This window comes from Podarcis gaigeae (genome assembly GCF_964106915.1).
Source record: "Podarcis gaigeae genome assembly, chromosome: 2".
Lineage (NCBI taxonomy): Eukaryota > Metazoa > Chordata > Lepidosauria > Squamata > Lacertidae > Podarcis > Podarcis gaigeae.
This window is the reverse complement of record NC_139679.1, coordinates 72,806,996-72,827,235: the sequence shown is the minus strand read 5'-3', so window position 1 is coordinate 72,827,235 and position 20,240 is coordinate 72,806,996. Positions and strand designations below refer to the sequence as shown.

The 20,240-nt window shown below is 47.1% G+C and overlaps 1 protein-coding gene across 4 annotated transcripts in view; it reads right to left on the bottom strand.

Annotated features, from left to right (window-relative positions):
- Nucleotides 1-20,240, bottom strand: part of BSN (bassoon presynaptic cytomatrix protein) — a 209,197-nt gene that overhangs the window by 6,350 nt on the left and 182,607 nt on the right. For 2 of the 4 annotated variants that reach the window (XM_083726433.1, XM_083726432.1), the window contains exons 6-11: nucleotides 5,355-7,509; nucleotides 4,146-4,981; nucleotides 3,434-3,530; nucleotides 2,560-2,700; nucleotides 1,634-1,688; nucleotides 1,169-1,267 (exon numbers count right to left, since the gene is read on the bottom strand). In XM_083726433.1, coding sequence (XP_083582559.1) covers nucleotides 1,648-1,688; nucleotides 2,560-2,700; nucleotides 3,434-3,530; nucleotides 4,146-4,981; nucleotides 5,355-7,509 — 3,270 coding nt within the window. In that variant the 3' untranslated portion in view covers nucleotides 1,169-1,267; nucleotides 1,634-1,647. The remainder of the gene's footprint in view (nucleotides 1-1,168; nucleotides 1,268-1,633; nucleotides 1,689-2,559; nucleotides 2,701-3,433; nucleotides 3,531-4,145; nucleotides 4,982-5,354; nucleotides 7,510-20,240) is intronic. The other 2 variants (XM_083726435.1, XM_083726434.1) reach the window with 1 other exon arrangement.

The following is a 20,240-nucleotide window of genomic DNA, read 5'->3' as shown; positions in this document are numbered from 1 at the left end:
TGAGGAGGAAGAAGGGGAAGGAGGAGATGGCAGGGAGGCTGGTGTGGCATGGCTGCCGTGGCAGGAGCAAAGGAATAGCCCCATTGTTGAGCACACACCATCCTGGCCTCCCTCTTGCCTAGTCCCTCTCGCTCCTGGTTAAGCAGCAGAGGCACTGTTGCAAGGAAGTTAGCGTTGGAACTCCGCTGTAGCAGGCGACCTGATGTTTTGCTCCATCATGCTTTATCATCTCTTTTTCCCTGCCACGGCTGTCCCCAGACATGCTGTCCTCTGGTCTAGAACATCTTCCCGCTGTATGTAAGAGTATTTAGTGCCTCAGCCTCCTTTAAGCCCTTCTTCTTTAGAATCGTAGTGTAGAGTTGGAAGGGGCCCTGAGCATCATCTAGTCCAATGCAGGAATGTCAGCTAAAGCATTGTGACTGATGGCCATCCAACCTCTGCTTAAAAACCTCTAAGGGAGGAGATTCCTTTAATAAGGCCTTTCCCAAACTCAGATGGTTAAGAGCAGGTTTCCTCAACCTCGGCCCTCCAGATGTTTTGAGACTACAATTTCCATCATCCCTGACCACTGGTCCTGCTAGCTAGGGATCATGGGAGTTGTAGGCCAAAAACATCTGGAGGGCTGAGGTTGAGGAAGCCTGGTTAAGAGTGTGGTGCTGATAACGCCAATGCTGCAGTTTGGTCCCCCGTTAAGGGCCAGCTGCATATTCCTGCATTCAGGACTAGATGATCCTCAGGATCCCCTCCAACTCTATGATTCTTTGAAACCATCCTAGCCGCACCGACCTGCACCTTCATTTCCTCCTCCGTGTCAGTCCCTGCCTTCCCCTGCCCCCACTAGCTATATCCACCTAATACAGACTATAAGAAGTCTGAATGGGGACTGTCTCTTTTCTTTAAGTCTGTACAGTGTGTAGCATGCTGTGGACATTAAACAAACATTTAGCAGCAACAGGATATACTCTTGACTGGAAGTGGCATGGCTTACCTAAACTATTAGGCAAATTGCCATAAGCTAAGCAGGATATCATATGACTAGGTAAAAGAAATATCTCCTCTGGGCTTTGTATCTTGGGGGCCATCTCTGAGCCTTGATGAAAGCCAAGTATCTGATCTCATCCACACCCTCCGAAGAATGGAGGAATGGAGGCAACGAGGTGACACTCACTGTTATACCCAGAGTCTGGTGCGGCAGACTGAATTCCAATGGATTCTTCATAGGTTTTTCCAGTGCAATGATGAGATCTCCATTTATTCTCCCAAACTCCTGCCGGGGTGATGGAGAGACACACATAAGAAAAAGATATGGCTATTAAGGAAAGAAAAATATACATGTGCAGAAAAAAAAGAAAAACGTCAGAGTAACTGAAGGGGGCGCTTGGATTAACAGAACAATAGGTTAGCTCTAATGTTAGGGTGCTGCAGCAAAGAAAGGCACCTGTTGAGGGACAGAAGTTGAACCAAGCTATTAAACAGGAAATTACGCAAGGACCTCTTTGGATTGCAATGGCCAGAGAAGATGAAAAGTATCAGGGGTTTTGCTTGGAAGCCACCCAGACTGGCTGGGACTGCCCAGTCAGATGTGTGGGGTACAAGAAATAAATTATTATTACCACAACAAAAAGCGACTCACCCAGCGATGTTCTCTCACCAAAATGATGTGAATTTCTTGCCAAAAGCTGACACAGCTATGGGAGTAAAAGTAAGAGAAATAAATGCCATCAGCATATGCGGTACCAAAGACTGACTGCATCTTTCCCCCACTCACCTCTTTCCCACTGAATCTTCAGTTTCTAGGGCCCTTCTTCTATTTCACAAGAGCCCCTCCTCCATATTATCAGCCTTCACATTGCCAGTCCCGTTATCACCCTCTGTCCCCACATCTCTGTTTGTGACACAGGAAGGGACTATGGTTACATGCTTTGCAAGTAGAAGGAAAGTCACTTCCTGGCATTTCAAGTAAAAATGGATCTCCCAACAGAAGGGTTAGCCTGAGCTGATGGAAAGCAGCTGCTGGCCATTGGGATAAGGCAATTCTGTTTTAGCCCTTAGTGATCCTCCTCATCAAGTGAGCACTTTTGGCCTGCTGTGTTGATGGTCTGCTATGCTAACGTGGCTTTTTCCTTCAGTGTTCTACCACCCAATCCCCATTTTCTTTATTTTGATTTCGTCTTCACAGCTTTTACTTTTCTTGCTGGCTTCTTATTTCTTGTATTCTCACATAGGTGTAAACTAAAACAAGGGCTGTGGCTCAGCAGCGGAGCATCTGCTGTGAGTGCAGAAGGTCCCAGGTTCAGATTTCTGCCTGCTCCAGAGAGGCCTGAGAGAGACTCCTGCCTGAAATCCCAGAGAGCCACTACCAGTCAGTGTAGATAATACTGAGCTAGACGGACCGGTGGTCTGAATTAGCAGTTGCCCTGCAGTTCTGCCATTTGTCCTGCAAGAAGTGTTGAACAAATCCACGTGTGCAAGCATGAAGACAGGTGAGCTGTCTCCAGGAGCAAATCCCGTGTGCTTTGACATGGGGCATCCAAGAAAGATGCCTCTGAAACCTCTCACCTTCTGTCAATTTGCCTGCTTGTTCTGCTGCCCCTCCTGGCAGGATTTTGGAGAAGACGCTTTCTCCCTCAGCTCCTGGCAGTCCAGTGGCTGCCCCTGCAGAAGTGGGAGCACCTGCTGGTTTGGAACCTATCTTAATGCCTGTTGGGAGAGAGAGAAATTGATTTGTATGGATTTATTTAGCTGCATATATGCATTTATTTAAAGATATATTCTCCCATATCACCAAGGGTAGGTCCAACTGGCAATTTGCATATACCCTCCGCCCCACATTCATAGGCCATAACCAATCTCTGTCTAACCACCTTCACCAGAAAATGATGGCCACACTATTTCTAAGAGTGTTAACCAAGATGCACAATGTGTTGGTGAGATATCAGTATGACAGGCACAAGAAACAACTAAAACTTCTTGGTGAAAAATGTATTTTAAATTGGAGCTGAATGATGAGACAACTTAATTTGCAGTCATTTCTCCAATTGGTTAATGAGAAAGGAATGGGAAGCCTTTTATTTTTGACAGCTATGCAAAGCGAACCTATTGTACCCTATGTGGAATGAAGCTGGAGGCTGCTTTTGGGCATTCTACTTGTGTTTATCTTTTCTATGACATACAGAATACTAGTTTCAAGTGAATTAATTCTACACTGACTGGCCTACACTCTGGGGCAAACCATGGCTAAATGACCTAAAGCATTTGCCTTCTTAATCTCAGGTAGGACATCCCCCCCCCCCCACAGTAAATGGTCTTGGAACTCCCTTTGACTTCAATCTAATCGTCCCTCAGAGAGATCTGAGCCTACTGAACTACTAGTGCTGCCTCCCTTTTTAAGGAAAACACATACAATTGCAGGTGCTGGAAAGGAGCTACTGACCTCCTGCTGCTGCTCCCAGTGGCTGTGTTTGGGGTGCTTTCCCCACCTGTGGCACTTTTGTGGTAGGTTTGGATGCATCCATCTGCTCTGCTTTAGACTGTAATATAGCAAACAGTGATTTATGTATTTATTTAATGCAAATGAGAATGAATAATGGTAAAATGAAGCCCATCTCCTGGGGTCTTTCTCTTAGCCTTCTTCCTAGAGTTTAACTGCCAGGTCATCCTGGCTGTCTCACAGCAATCCTTATCCACCCACCCTATTCTCCACCAGATACTCCCCACCCTCTAGGATTCCTGAGCTACTGCCTGTGATCTCCATCAAGAAAGCTACATATAAAGCTCCTATACAAAGGCCATTCCCTTAAGTGCATTCCTTTCCTTTCCTTTCCTTTCCCCTCCCCTCTTCTTTGTCTGTGTCCAAACTGCCCCCTCTATAACTTACTGCAGCCTATTATTAGTTCCATGAACCTCCTCTCTGCTGGGAAGACTCCATTCTCCACAGTGACCTAGACTGTACAATGCACAGTCCACAAATGCACATTTCCTTGCTTTGACATTCTAAGGTGAGGCAATCCCAGCGCAACTCCTGTACTACAGAACAGGCCATCGCTTAGCCCAGCCCTCTCACCTGACGTGGGGCAAAACAAGCTATCGTCAGCTGAGGGACCTACTGTATAACTGACCCCGAGCAAAGGCACGTAGGTACTTACTGGTCCCGCTGGATGAGTGCCAGGTTGTGCTTGGAGGGCAGATTGGGGTTTGCCTGCTGGCTGGGCTTGGCCAGGCTGTTGTTGGGCTGGCCGTGAGGAGGGCTGGGCTTGGGTTCCTGCTGGCGGTGGCTGCTGCTGCTGCTGCTGCACCCTAGCTTGCTGTTGCTGTTGCTGAGAAGGTTGTTGCGAGGGAGCTGCTTGCTGCTGCTGCTGCTGCTGCTGTCTGCTCGACGGCTGCTGCTGCCTGGATGACGGCTGCTGCTGCTGCTGCCCAACTTGCTGCTGCCTCGCTTGCTGCTGCTGTTGGTGCGAAAGAGGCTCCGATTTTGGCTGCTGAGATGGCGGCCCATGTTGCACCTGCCTCTGCGATTTTTGGGACTCTGAGGTATGATGGTAGCCCGACGGCTGCCGAGACTGCTGGGAGTACTCTGAGGAGCTGGAAGGATAACCTGGCTGCGCTCTTATATCGGCCTGCTGAGCCTTCTTCTGGGAAGAGGGCTGCCCATGTCCGCGTGACTCGTGGCGGCCAGCATCTCTGGGATGTTGCCTGGATGACCTCTTTGGCAGGTCATCGGTGGAGTGCCGGGAGGAGGACGAATGCCTCCCGTAGTCTCCATGGTGCCTGTGTTCTTTGGAAGAGGAGTGTCGCGGGTGAGAGTAGTCATCGTGATGCCACATGTCTTCATCCGGGGGCTCGTCATAGTCGTGATAGGTGTGCTTAATTGGACCCCTCCTTTGGGAGGATGAGGAGTGGCCACCATAATGCCTCATCCTCTCCGAACGAGGTTCCCTCGGCTTATCAAACCAGTCTGTCTCCTCCTGACCCAAGTGATAGGCTTCAGAAACCAAAAACAAATCACAGTCAATCCCCTCATCCACAGTTGGGAATGTACCCCAGGATGAAGCCATGCAATGGATTAAAAGAAAGCAAGGAACCGATTGCATGCACACAGGATATGCCACAGTAGCCGCTTGGGAAATAGATATCTATAGATAAAGAGGAATCATAGCACAGTATCACACTGAACAAGCAGTGAGCAGAGCACCAGTAGGACATGCAGAGTGCAGCATGCTAACACAGAACCACCAAAACAAAGCAAAATGCGGGAGAAAGGCACCTGGCAAGGAAACGGAGGCTGTGGTATTGTCCTTGCAAATATGACCCGCTTGGGCATGCTCTGGGGTTAAGTTACCACAGGTAGCCATTACCTTCACTGTCTGAAACAACACAGTGTGAATCATCCATGATGTAACCTTCCTCATGCTTGTAAGAGTGGGTTCTTGGCACATCTTTGATATGTTCTTGTACATCAGGCAATGAGTGACTGGAGCAGAACTGAGAGCAGCTGTCCCCAGCAGACTGAGGGAGAGGCCCACCCGAGGACCGCGATACGCCCATGGACTTCCCCAAAGGACTGATGGGGCTCTCTTCTTCTGAGGTTTGTGTGCGAATTGGAGGTCGCCCGCGACTTTGACTCATGCTAAGGGAAGAAGGTTTGGAACTGCCTCTCTGAGGCCTCTCCATGCTCTCTCTCTCGTAGGACCTGCTCCTGATCTCACGGCTCGACATTCTCTCTGACACATAACCAGACGATCTTGATCGTCCGCCACTGTATGCCCTGTCATCTTCTTCCATCGTATCCCTGGCAGACCCACCATAGTACTTCTGCTGTTCATATACATTCTTTTTGAGGCCGTATGTGATGTCGTCTTGCATCTTCTTTGCTCTGGATGCCACACTGCTGCTGCTGACTGACGTGGTTGCTGGGTAAGAGGCCAGGTCTGATTCCACATCTCTTGCTTCTTCTATAGGGGAGAATTTTGAGATCTTCTGTTCCATACCTTGTTTCCGATGCTTGCTGCGTTTGGAAGAGATGACAGCTGGGGCCAAGTTTTTGGAAGAGTGCTTCTGCACTCCCATGGTGGACCCAGGCTTGTCTGGGCGAGTGGAGTGCCTGTAATCACTGTCCCCATAGTAGTAGGAGCCGGAGCTACCCGACATCCTCCCATTGCTCTCTGGGCCCCTATGGTAGCCTCTCCCACGATGGTCAGGGCCGTGGTGATCATACATGTCCTCCTCTGACTCTTCTCCCTTTGGGTAGCAACAAGGCCTGCTGGAGACATCTGTGTCTGTGAAGTCACTCTTTTCTTTCATATATCGCCCATTGCTGCTCTGCAACTGCGAATCTCCTTTTTGGCCCTCTGCTGAGGTGCTCTCTTTGGTTAGTTCACTGATGTCATCAATCATTACATAGTTCCGAGGAATGTTCTGCTCCAGGTTGGTGTAGAGGGAGTCAGAGGAATAGCTGGTCGAGGGACTTTGGGCTACGCCGCTCCTGTCCACCAGCCTTCCTTCTGGCGGCTTGTACTGGTCGTAGCTGCTGGTCACAGTTGTGGTGCTGTACGTCACTTCTGGAGTTGCAGCTGAGATGACCACAGTGGGGTTGCCTATTACTTCATAATTAGTGGGCATCTTCTGCTCGAGGTCAGCTAGCGATGTCTGCCGCGGTTTCTGGGAGGTGGTGTGTGTGTCCGCGTGGGTCTGGAAAAGAGCGCTCTGTGCTGGCTGCAGAGGTGTCTGATTGGGATACGTGGTCTGTGCTTGGTAAGGTGGCCGGAAGCCTTGGTGACTTTGCAGAACCTGTTCAGACTGATACCCAGTGCTTGGAGTAAAGCTGTGACTCTGGTATGTCGTTTGGGAAGGGTAGGCCGGCATCTGGCTTGCTTGGAATCCATTCTGCGCAGGGACATTGCTTGCTGAGGGGTAGTGTGGAGGCTGAAACCTTGCTTGCTGGAATGCGGCTGGGGCTGGTGGGGCAGCTTGTCCTGAGGAGTACTGATATGGTGTGTAAGAGGAGGCTGATGTGTACTGTGCACTGGAAAAGTCAGCGTACTGATTGGAAGGGGCAGTACTAGGCCTCGTCAGACTCTCATAGCCAGAGAGTCGTAGGTTGTTGAGCTCGCTGTCAGACATATAATCCCTGTTTTCCCCCAAGCATCTCAGGTAGGGATAGTCACGGACGTTCCGGTCCTTCAGCAAAGACTCTTTTCTCTGCGTAATCCCCAGTTCCAAGTACTTCAGTTTGGCATCAATCTCCTTTTCTTCTTCATCAAGCTCAGCCTGTTTCTTCCGCAGCTTTGTGGACTCGTGCTCCACTAGCTTCAAGTCGCGGTCTATGTCTTTGAGGAGGCTGGCCTTCGTCACCTGAATGGCTGGCCCTGCTACTCCCTTCTGCATGAGGCCCGGCATGTACATCTGTGAGTGAGCTTGGCTGGCCAGAGGGAGATGAGCTTCTTCCGGTGGGGGGCTAGGCAGTGTCCGTTTCACTTTCCGAATGAGGGTGTTTGACTGCAGGGTTGAAATCTAGAAGGTAATGGAAAGCTTAATTTAGATAGCAGGTAACCATGTGTGTGAAATAACACATTTCCATTTTTAGTTACCAGGTGGGTGTATTACTCAACAGTAATAGGTCCTAGTCCCACACTTTTAAATACTACACCACACTGGCTCTAATCTTGTGATGGAGACAAAGTTTAACCTTGCAAATTAATGGTTGTTAAAACTCACCAGGAAGGGACACGGGTGGCGCTGTGGGTAAAACCTCAGCGCCTAGGACTTGCCGATCGCATGGTCGGCGGTTCGAATCCCCGTGGCGGGGTGCGCTCCAGTCGTTCAGTCCCAGCGCCTGCCAACCTAGCAGTTCGAAAGCACCCCTGGGTGCAAGTAGATAAATAGGGACCGCTTACTAGCGGGAAGGTAAACGGTGTTTCCGTGTGCTGCGCTGGCTCGCCAGATGCAGCTTGTCACGCTGGCCACGTGACCCGGAAGTGTCTTCGGACAGCGCTGGCCCCCGGCCTCTTAAGTGAGATGGGCGCACAACCCTAGAGTCGGACACGACTGGCCCGTATGGGCAGGGGTACCTTTACCTTTACCTTAAAACTCACCAGGACTCAGAAGCACTTGAGTCACAAGGATGCCGCATGCAGCCAGACCAATGAGGACAAGCAACAGGAATTTTAGTTCTTTATTAGCAAAGCACTTGGTTACATCAGCTGCTAAGGTGCAAAGGATATGCACGCCCCTTCCTGCTAACTAACTGCCTAGGAAATCTACCTCTGCAGAACGGTGCTCTATCTTGGAGAGTTGGAGCAACAGTGTGGCCTCGCCCCTTCCTGCTTTCTTACCCACACCCCTTGTCTGATGTGGTGTGCGCAAGCATCAGTTGCTCCCCTCATTTCAAGCCTCTCCTTGAGCAGAGATACAGCGAAGGAGGAGAGAGGGGGGATGTCAATGGTCAGCTTCTGAGACCTCTTCCAGCTTTTCCTTCCTTCTTTCCCCTCCGTCTCTGACTCCCCGGTTTCTTCCTCCTGACTCCCCTCAATCTCCTCAGAACCTCACAAATCACTGGCCCCTTCTGAGGGATCTTCCCCACTACCACCTGCCTCCTTTTCCCACACATTCCCCCAGCTGTCATGCTCCAGCCCATCTCTGACACAGAATCCTCAATGATTCTATGTACCATATTGGCCCAAATACAAGCCGCAGGTTTTTTCTTTCAAATTCCAACCGTGAAAAGTTAAGTTAAAGTGTGGCTTAAATTCACAACCTTACAAAAACTGAAACAGACATATGGTAAAATGGAATGGGTGTGAGTGCCTGTGGAATTTTAAGGGAATGACTTATATTCGGGTGCAGAGGCGTAGCAAGCCCAGGTGGTACCTGGTGTGGAATTTTTTTTTGTCACCCCCCCACATCGACAGCTAGGGGTAGGCTTGGGAGTCACGGGCAGGCACCAAATGTCACCTCCTCAGTGATGAAACCTGGGGTGGTCTGCCCCCGCTCCCTACTCCTCTGCGTCCCCACCCCCGCGACTCCCAAGTACCCCGAGCCATCGGGGGAAGGGGGGGAGCTATGCTGCTTTGCCAGGGTGCTGGCAAAGCTGCGCAGCTTGTCCTCTCAGGAGCCACGGCTCCCATCCGTCCCCCCCCCTCCCCAGCTCGCTGTAAAGCAGCAAAGCAGTAGCTGCTTATGGCGAGCCGGGGACGGAGGGAGGCTGGGAGGGGGCCCCCAGCTCGCTGTAAGCGACTCCTACTGGCGGCATAGGGATCCCACCGCGTCCATACAGCGCTCCAGCGGCACCAGTGGCAAACCACTATGTACAGAACATGTGCAGCGTCGCTACATACAGCGCATGCGTGCGACACTGCGCATGCGTTGTACGTAGCAGTTTGCCGCCGCCGCCCGAGAGCCGTATGGATGGTGGTGGGATCCTCTGCTCGCGGCTGCAGCCATGAGCAGAGGATCCTCCACATTTGGCTGCAGCGGCGCGATGGCTGCTTGTGCTGACACGCCTGGGCTGGGCAGGGCAAGCACCCCGCAGGGTGCCTTCTTGTCACACCCCCCCAGACATGGAACACGGGGCACGCTGCCCCCCCTGCCCCCACTTTGCGATGCCAGTGTTCGGGTGCGGCTTATATTTGGGCCAATATGGTAATGATTCTGCTTAATGATGATTCACCCTCTCCATTACATTACATTACATTAAATTAAATTAGGTTAAGGAAATTGTATTTCTATGGAGGTTTTGAAATTTGGCAACGCCCTAGATTAGCATGTGCTAAAGTACTCACTGGATATAGAGTACCAGGACTTCTTTTTATTTTGTTCATTTGCAGCACATGGCAGCCATTTTGTGCTGGCACCCACAACACTTTTATCAATATATGAGTAGAGGCCCCTCATTCCTTTATCCCCTCCCCCCAAAAAACACCCACTGAGAATGTCCAATTCAGGAAGCCTTTGGGTGGTTATCTTCAAAACTAAAATGTACAACTAAAATATACTGTATACAAATTCTCATGATTTGGGGCAGGTGTGTGGGGGACTGCTTCTTAATATTGGAAAGGCTAAATTGAATAATGATGTTAATGGTAATATTATACTATATGAATCACCACAGTTACTGACATTGAGGAAATGAGTTCTGAAAGAAGCAGGAATCAGCTTGAATATTTTTCTCTAATGAGCCAGAACAAAATCAACTCTGTCTGGTTCACAGATTTTTTTTTTAAAAAATTAAAAGTCAAAATAAAAATCTTTGCTTAGATTAACTTGGGAAGATTTCTGCTTTTGCAGGCAATGAAAGTTTCTAATAATGCAAAATTTGTCTGTCTGGGAAAGGCAACCTTATTTAGTCTGAAGGTGTAAATCCATTGTCTTTGAAGTTCAAATGATCCTGAGATTTTTTTCTTATTGGTTTTTTTTGTGGTCTTGCATTTGCAAAAGCCCAAGTCAAACAGTATGTAAAATCCAGGTGGAAGGAAATCTCCCCAAAGGTCTTGCCACCTTGGCAGATCTTACATAACCAGTGGACATATGAGACCCTAACATTGTTAGAGAACAATGTTTTGCAGTGTTAGAGTATCTTAGGTCATGCAAGTAACATATTTTGAAATGACTATACAGGATCAGAGAAAGCGACAGCTTTCATGTAGATCTTGGAGGAGTATCTCTTGGAATCAGTATCTCTGATTGGTCTCTAAGGGCCATGCAGCCTGCAGGTTTCCATTGGGCCAAGCAGAGAGGGCAAGGATGCCTTGCAGGCAAAATGTCATCTGTCTGACATGAAGACATTCTGATGAGCAGAAATATTAACAATTAGCTTTTGGGCAGTCAGAGATCATTTCATGAGTATTTTCATAGCAGCCAGTTCTCATTTCTCATTGCTGAAAAATGAGAGATGCTTTCCCACACAGGGCTTGCTAGCCCTAGGTCACCAGTGGTGTCCCTGGGCAAGTGTCTCTAGCCTTCTTAGAAAGAAAGTTATGGGGTAAGATTTGCAGGTACCGTATTTTTCGCCCCATAGGACGCACAGCCCTATAGGACGCACCTACTTTTTTGGGGGGGAAATAAAGAAAAAAAAGTATTTCCCCCCAGGCACGGGGCTGGCGCAGGGGAAGCCCGAGCTTCCCCGACCCCAGCCCCCAGAAGAGCCTGCTATCCGCAAGCCTAGGGAGCCGCACCGGTCTCCCCAGGATTGCGGACAGCTGTGCGAAGCCCGGGCGTGCTGAGGCTTCCTAATGCAGGCAGCTCTGCGCGACCCCCGGGAGGGCAGGCAGCTCTGCGCGACCCTTCGGAGGCCGGCGCGGCTTGCCGCTGGGCTGCGGAGGGATGCGCAGAGCTGCACGGCGCCCGGGAGGGCAGGCAGCTCTGCGCGACCCTTCGGAGGCCGGCGCGGCTTGCCGCTGGGCTGCGGAGGGATGCGCAGAGCTGCACGGCGCCCGGGAGGGCAGGCAGCTCTGAGCGACCCTCCGGAGGCCGGCGCGGCTTGGCGCCGGGCTCTGGAGCGTCGCGCAGAGCTGCACAGACCCCGGGAGCGCAGGCAGCTCTGTGCAACCCTCTGGAGGCCGGCGCGGCTTGGCGCCGGGCTCCGGAGCGTCGCGCAGAGCTGCACGGACCCCGGGAGGGCAGGCAGCTCTCCGTGACCCTCCGGAGGCCGACGCGGCTTGGCGCCGGGCTCCTGAGGGATGCGCAGAGCTGCACGGAGCCCGGGAGGGCAGGCAGCTTTGCGCGACTCTCCGGAGGCCGACGCGGCTTCGCGTCGGGCTCCGGAGGGTTGCGCAGAGCTTCCTGAAGCCTGGAGAGTGAGAGCCTCTCGCTCCCCAGGCTTCAGCGAAAGCCTGTATTCGCCCCATAGGACGCACCCACATTTCCCCTTCATTTTTGGAGGGGGAAAAGTGCGTCCTATAGGGCGAAAAATATGGTAACTTCTAAGTGATTTCTGTAAAATGAGAGTGGTGTGGCTACCTAGTATATTTTTGCTTTTTCCTGGGGAATGCTCCGTGTTGTTATTAGAGAGCAACAGCATCTGTCAGAGTTGGATCTCCATAATCAGGACCAGCAGAACGTAGCTGAGTTTCCATGGCAAGAATAAGGTTGTTAGTGGTGGGCATCTAATTTTGTGTTATGGCACCCCTGCCTTCATGGCAGTCATTTTGAGACCTGGAACTCTCTGAAATTTCATAATGTGCCCACTAGTCCAAAAAGGTTGGTGACTTGTGCCCTGGAGGAATGGTGCAGTTTCGCAAAAGCACACTTTCTTGCTTCTCTATTGCATTCAGCAGTCACCCTTCATTGCAGGGGAAACAAAAGAGTAGATAGATCCTCACTTTGATTTTTCTGGGATCTCACCAACCTGGGATCTCCCAAAAATCTTTGTACAGGCACCAGACATAACTTGATCTTCATAAAGTTTCAGTATATATCAGGCTAACGTGGCCTTGCAATGTTTTGAGATTTTCAAGGCAGGTATTAACCCGTGATTCCTTTATATCCTGAACTATCTAGAAGTATTGCACTTTTAACCAGTATTTTGACTCCCTTAGAGAAAGGAAGCAGAGAGGAAACAAGGGATACAGAGAATGAGAAGGAAAGGAAAAATTGTGAGAAAGGAAGAGAGGCTTACATAGTTCCACTGCTCTCTACTATTCAATGCATTGGTAGCTTGTGATACTTACAGTGCACTTATAATGCAGCCATATTTAGCCTTCTACCTTGCACTCCTGCAACAGTCTCAACAGTCCATTTTGCAGCAACAGGGCTCACGACAAGCAGCATTTGGATTCCTACATCATCTTAGGTAATTGTCTTTTAAAAGCCATGCAACAGCTCCAGCAGCAACTGCAGAAGGGAGATTTCTGCCGCTGAAATTTGGGCAGCAAGTATCAGTGGGTATCAGCTGGTTCTTCCAGATTCTAGAGCTGACAAGGAACACTCTTGGACCCTAGTGTCATTGCTATCTTGGCCTGTCAAAGCAGCTGATTTTCAGGGATTTCTCTCACTCCTCAGCTGCAAGATGTCAATAGAGAAGGAGAGACAATTGCGGCAGATCCTGCAGTAGCAGCTCCAAGAAGAAGTGAACAGCACATAAAACAGGCCGCAGCTTTGAAGCCACACGCTGAGGAATGGGAAAATTTCTCCCTTTTTTACTGCATACAATTTGTAGTTGCCTAAACAGTAGCAGACTATACCTAGGTGAGTTCCACACATTCTCAGTGCATATGTCAATCAGAAGTGTTTATACTGTAGAGGTAGGTCTAGTGCTGGTGAAATCAACAGAATTTCAGTAGTGACCCAGGATAAATGACAGCGTGGAGGAGTCAAATGAATCTGCCAAGAGTTTGAGTCTGCATCATTTGTAAAATGTGTCATCTCTCATGTGTGTCTAACCTATTAAAGTACATCATGTAGTGCTGAGCTGAAGTGGAGGTGGTGGGGGAGAGCTGTGGAAGAAGCATGAAAATAATCTTGAAATGGAAATAAAGAGGAAGTTGTGGACCCTTTGAAATGATGGTTGCATGAAAATATTGAAGATCATGAACATTTTACACATCACTACCACTATGCATCCTCAGCTAGTAGCTGATACACAGAGAGGTACTAATCTTTTATTCTGTCAGCTAACAAACACAAGCTGTTCATCAAACAATAAATAACTATCCTGCAGTACTTGAAGTCCCAAGTGTAAAGCCTGAAGGCAAAAGCAAGATGAGAATAGTGTCAGAATACCAGAATGCCAATCATAATGTTATTGACGGAACAAACCTAATAAATGAGGGGATTAGTTAAAAGGAAGTTGAAAGGGAGAGTCAGATGTCTTCAGAACACTTAGAAGCTAATGAAACATACTGTACTAGAAGCTCAGATAAAATCTATACAGCAGATTAGAAAGGAATAAACAAAGCCAGGAAGATGCCCACCTAGTTAATGAGCAGACTTCAAGGAAACAGTAAAAGGAAGAAGCTTTCTTTTAGAAAATGGATGCCTTGTCCAAATTGGGAAAACAAAAAGAGCTTAAACTCTGGTAAAACAAATGTAAAATGACAATAAACCAAGTGAATAAAATTTGAGGGAGATATTGTTCAAAACTATACAGCTTTATTTTGATCCTTTAGAATGAGGAAACTAGCCTGGGGAGCTGTCAGACTGTTAAGACAAAAGTGGTGTGAAAGAATTGCTGAATGAGAATAGGAAGATTACTGAGAAGCTGGATGAATTCACTGTGGAAGATACAGGAACTAGTATTCATTAGAGATGGCAAGAGATGAAGGTCTATGGCTAATTGACCACAAAAAAGTCACCAGATGCCACACACCCAATATGAAATCGTTGATCCTCCAATTAAAATATGACCTTTGTCATTAAAACTGATTTCCTTAAAATAATACTGTATCAACTTTTTAAAGCTGGCAGAAAATCAGGAAATTACAAATCTATTAGTCTAACCTTTGTTCAGGGTCCTCTCATGATAATTGGTTAAAAAAGAGGCATCATAAGACAGGAAGAAAGAAATTGACAGTATTCACAATGGACAGAAGTAAGCAGTGGAGTCCCTCAAGGATATGTATAGGAACCAATGCGATTTAACTTATTTACATCAGGTCAAGGAGTAAGTCGTAAGGTGGCCAAGTTTTTTGATGATATCAATCAGAATGGGGCTTGATGTAGAATGAGAAGAGCTCCTTAAGCAGGGAAAGGGATCCTACAGCCGACAGGCCAATCTTGGCCTACCAGGGGGTCCAATTTGACCTTCAATTTTCCCCAAAGCACTTCCACCTGCCAATCAGCTGATGGGCGAGGTTGAATTCTGCATTGGCTGTGCCCACCAGGTCCCCACAGGGAACTGGTATACAGTCAAAACAGCAGGATTTAACATCCCTCTCAGCTGATGAGCAGAGAGTTCAGTCCTGCTGGGTGGTGCTTCCCTAGTGCATTTCCTGCCGGGAGTGTGCTGGCCAAGCTGACCTCTCCCTCACAGTGGAACTCTTGACAGAGTCCCTACTCCTATCCTGAAGGGTGTCCGCAAACTGAGTGAATGGGCAAAACAAAATAGCAAGTTAGATTAACTGAAAATGGAAAAGTGATAAACACCGAGAGAAAAAAATCCACCCACATATATGCCGGGTGGAAAACATCACTTCATTGTGAGGCATCAGTGATAAAAACAAATTTCATATAAAGGATTGTTTATAAGATTCTAAATAATAAAGTGGTCAGTATTGTAATGGCTTGGTACAAAGCTATAATACAACCGTATTTGAATATGTAAAGAATATTGTAGAGCTGTTTATAAGATTCTAAATAATAAAGTGGTCAGTATTGTAATGGCTTGGTACAAAGCTATAATACAACCGTATTTGAATATGTAAAGAATATGGTAGAGCTGGAGCAAATGCTGAAAGAGGGCACACAATGATGAGTGTATAGCACCTTCCCTACCATGAAAGGTTAAAGCAGTTGAGGCTTTTACAGGTGAACAAGAGGGATATTGTGGAAGTTGTACTGGAGAAAAACATTTTGAATGGTCTAGAGAAAATAACTAAAAAAAGAGATCCCTCCCCCTTCCTAACTAGAATTCAGGGTCACTATTTACATTAATTGGTGATAAGATTCAGGACAGACAAAAGAAAGTACTTTTTCAAACAGCACGTAATGAGCTTATAGAATTTGTTGCCGCAAGATGTTGTGATGACTTTAAAAGAGGATTAGACAGGTTTACGGAGGATAAGGCTATCAACAGCTATCAGTCATGGTAAATAAATGGAACCTCTGAATACCAGTTCCTGGGGGCAGAGGGAGGAAGCAATGGGGGAGGCTGCAGGCGGGGGTCTCCTAGAAGCATCTAACAGGATGATAGACTAGAGGGACCCTTCGTCTAACCCAGCTATTGTGCCCTTACTGATGCTGCAATTAGTGCTAGTGTTCTAGGGAAATGCCAAAATTAAAGCAACCATTACGTAATACAGCCTTCAGCTATTTTTTGTCACCCACGAGGGCTCCATCTTTTGCTAAGTGGGCTGGAGAGTGGGTGTTCAGGGAATGAGGGCTTTTTGTCAACCTGGGCCCCAGCCTGTTAATCAAGAAACTGAAGATATTAGCACTGTGTACAGGTAGATGCACTGAGAGTGCATCTGTAAATGACTGTGTATGTGCACACACCAAGGCTGTAATCCAAGTCCAGCCTTTTAAAATATTCATTGTTGGAACGTTAATCAAATGGAAATGTCCAAGTCTACCTGCTGGGGAAATTCTCCTGCAGAACAGGTTATTCTACAGCATGGAATACTGGATATGCAGAGAGGTGTGCAGAGTAGACATGGAGAAATAATGGCAAAACTTTGATATCATTGCTTTAGGCAACCCTCCAGTTGCACTGAGGGACACCTCCCAAAGACTGACAAGGGAGGAATATATTAACACATTATGCTGCATCAAAAATGTAAACAGCACTTGTTTCATCAGTAGAATTTGCCCAAGAGCATCATGATCAGTTCACACACTGAGGCAGTATCTTCAAGTCAGGCAAGAAAACACCTTAAAAATCCAAATACAACTCATGGCTGACATATATGCAAGCCTATTCTGGAGAGTTGTCATTCCAGAAGTGTAACTGTCAAATGCTTTTCATGACTATTGCAGGGCACTTCAAACACTACAAAATCCCTACATGGGAAGCATGTAGGGATTAGCATGTAAGCCCTAAGTTTATCAAGCTGTTTCTTCTGGAGAGAGAAAGAGAAAGATTGAAAGCTGAACATTTCTCTCTCTCCAGAAGAAATAAATTGGATTCAAAGAGCTGGATGAAGGACTCTGAATCCAAACCACTTTCTTTGCAGAGGGATAAATCCTCATTTTTTAGTGCTTCCTCCAGCATTTTCCTCTAGCCTCCTCCAAGCTGTTTCCTCTAGCCTCCTCAACTGCACTATGGATTTCCCAATAGGGACTTTCCTAGTGCAGCCAATCCCTGCTGCTTGTAAGAGATGTGCTTTGGATTCCCAACAATCAGCTGATTGTTGGCTGTGCACTTCAGGCACCTTCAACATGTTGATTGTTGATGCTTGTAGAGATCCCTAGGTGGTGATTTGAAGCCCCAACAACCACCTAACAGCTGGTGCTTCAATCTGCCTTGCAAACCCCCACTGCGCTTTTATCTGCCCCACACCTGATGCGATATATATGACATCAGGTGCTGGGCAGGTAGGCATGGCTTGGCCAAAATGGTCTGGCAGGCCTAATTAGATTCACAGGCCAAAAGTCCCCAACTAATATCTCTTTGACCTGTTCAGTGTCTGCTCAGATATATGCAACACTCAAACTTACAGACACAAAAAGCCAAGTAAATACAGCTGGTGTTTCAAAATGACACTGTCTGAGTCTAAAGCATGCAGGAGAGGGAGAAAATGGAGGTACTGGGACATAAGTTGATGGGATAAGTCCTTGGATGTCTGTTATCACTCATCTACTAAGTACTCTGAGGATAAAATTGCTTGCATCTGTGGCAACCTGCACTCTGCATTCTTGTAGATCTGCAATGAATACATCCAGAGTGCCATCAATTCCTTTTTTATGAAATGACTTTCAATTGCTGAGACAAGGACCAGAGCCAGTTACCCGTTAGGTACAACCATCTTGCTTACTATATCAAGCAGGAGAGGGTTTGACCAGTTGGCTCCATGAAGTGATAAATGTTCCATGAAAAGAGGGGTGTGTGTGCAATCCTGATTACCTTGAAGACAATGGTCACATGGTCATTCCCTAAGAAGGCTCCTTTGTCTCCACAAGACTCCCCCCCCCCCCCCCGTTAGCTGGTCACAAACATTCCCATTAGGGGAAAGCTGCTTAAGTGCAACTGCAGACATTCTTGGATGACACAAATTCTTTGGACCCACCCGAATCCTTTTTCTGACCTGGTTTTGTCATTGAAATAGCATTGGTTGTCCTGAGGAATGAACTCTGCTGGGTGTAGGGTTGGGATACTGCAAAACCCTGTCAATTTTCCTGGGCCTCTCAGCAGCTATCAATATAATCAATCATGGTATGTTTCTGGAAAGGCTGTCTGAAGTCAAGATTGGGGGGACTTTTTTCCATACTATTTCAGAAGGTGGTGCTGGGGACTGCAGCTCTGTCTCTGGTGTTCTGCCAGGTTCCATTCTGTGATGTTAACATCTGAGCGAAGTCACCCATAAATTTGGGGTGTGGCATGTATAGTATTCTAGTCTGTCTGCCATGGGAGATGCTATGTCCCCTGTTCTGGATGGGGTTGCACTCCCCCTTAAGAATCAGGCCTGTAGTCTGGGGATGCTATTAGATTTAGTCTTATCCATAGTGGCCCAAGTGGTCTCAGAGAGACAAAGCTAAGCCAGAGATAGTTGTTCTTGATTTTGGCACAGTCTTTTTTTAAACTACTGCAATGTGCTGTACTGGGGACTGCACTTGAAGGTCGTTTAAAAACTGCAATTAGTTCAAAACATAACAGCAGGTTTATTGACTGGGACAACTTTGCAATAGAAAACATTTATTAGCACTTGTACCGGCTTCTTACAGATGCAAACTGTAATGCTAAGACTGGAAAACCTGTGTTGCTTACCACAATAGCTTGACAGAGCAAGAATACAGATGTACAGCCTGCTAGAGCCAGAAAATTAGAATGCTCCTAGATTAACCCCCCCCCCCAATGTCTGGAAGCACCTTTCCACTGCAATTTATCTGCTTTCCAAAATATAGATTTCTTATGTCTGTGTAGAAAAGGATATGACTGACGAAGGTGAGTTGATGGACATTTTAGGGAATGTGATACGATTTTCCCTTGCGCAGCTGTCCTGGCAGGTACTAAAGCGAAAGATCTCATGACAATTCCCACATGGATGTCTTGTTTTCATATGTACTAATGAAGGGAAAGTTCCTCTGAGATGCCACGTAGGAGTTCCTTAGCAGTTAACATGTTTTTCCCAAAGCACAAAAGGCTATTTTTCTTTTTGCCACTAGATGGCACAAGAGAGAACACACAGCTTCTCCGCTTGCATGGGTTTTTAGGATGCAGAAAAGGGAGCACTTGCTATTTTGGACTTGGGTGTGTTCAGTATCTTGCTGATACTGAGCCACACCACAGAGTATGAAACATATATTAATGATGAAGCAAAAGAGACTGCTGTAAGGGGGTAGACATAATGCAATCCTATATGAGAAGAATTGCTGTAGTTGGTAGGTAGGAAAAGCTGAGATGTATAATAAAAGCACAAGACTTTATATACAAAATATGTTAGGAATGGAGTTCATTATGTATTTCTTGCACAAATTCAGTAAGGATGCTGTGCAATTCAAAGCTAGAGTTTGCTCCTGAAGACCAGGATGTCAATCTGCAATGTTGTATGAGTGAGATGTGATGGTCCCCTCTTTAAGATGTCTGTAGATTGCCTGAAGATGTTCTAGTATCTGATACCATACTGGGAACATAAGGAGTAGCAGTGGATTCTTTCACGCTGTGGGGTATTATAATAATAATAAATGTATTCAAACTCTGTCTATTTCCCTGACAGGGACTCAATACGGACAAAATAAGAATAGCCAAAAGCATAGAAAAAAATACAATAATTTAAAACCATTTAAACATTAATGAAACTAAATATCTATCTACCCATCCATGTATCAGAGATCTATTAAAAACATACAGCTAATTATAATAAAAACAGCACCTGCCCTTTCATTAAAAGCTGACAGTTCCCAAAAGCCTGTTGGAATAAGAAGGTATTCACTTGCCAGTGGAAGGACAACATGGAGGGAGGCATAATAACTTCTCCAGGGAGGGATTACCCAAGGCCCTCTCTCGCATCCCCACCAAGTATAACTATGAGGGTGGCAGGACCAAGAGAAGGGCCTCACCTAAAGATCTCAGAACCTGGAAGGTTCGTATGAGGGAATACAGTTTTTCAGATAGCCTGGACTTTGTATATATATTCATGCCTTATATACAAACCACACATTAACATCCAGTAAGAGGGAATACATTTCTTAAAGGTTAAGACAGAGGAATCATTTTAAGTATAGTGAAGGTGGTTTGGAAGTGCCTTTGCTGTATAGAAAATGCATATACCTTTCAATGTCTTGAAATGAACTCTGAAAAAGTGGTTCTGGAAATTTTCAGCATGTCAAGTGAAAGCAGGCTGCAGTCAGCGGCAAAGCTAGTTGCTTGGGGACCCGGACCCATGCCGTGCACCCAGGGGCGAGTGGCAAGCAGCAATCCACCTGGGGGGCAGATT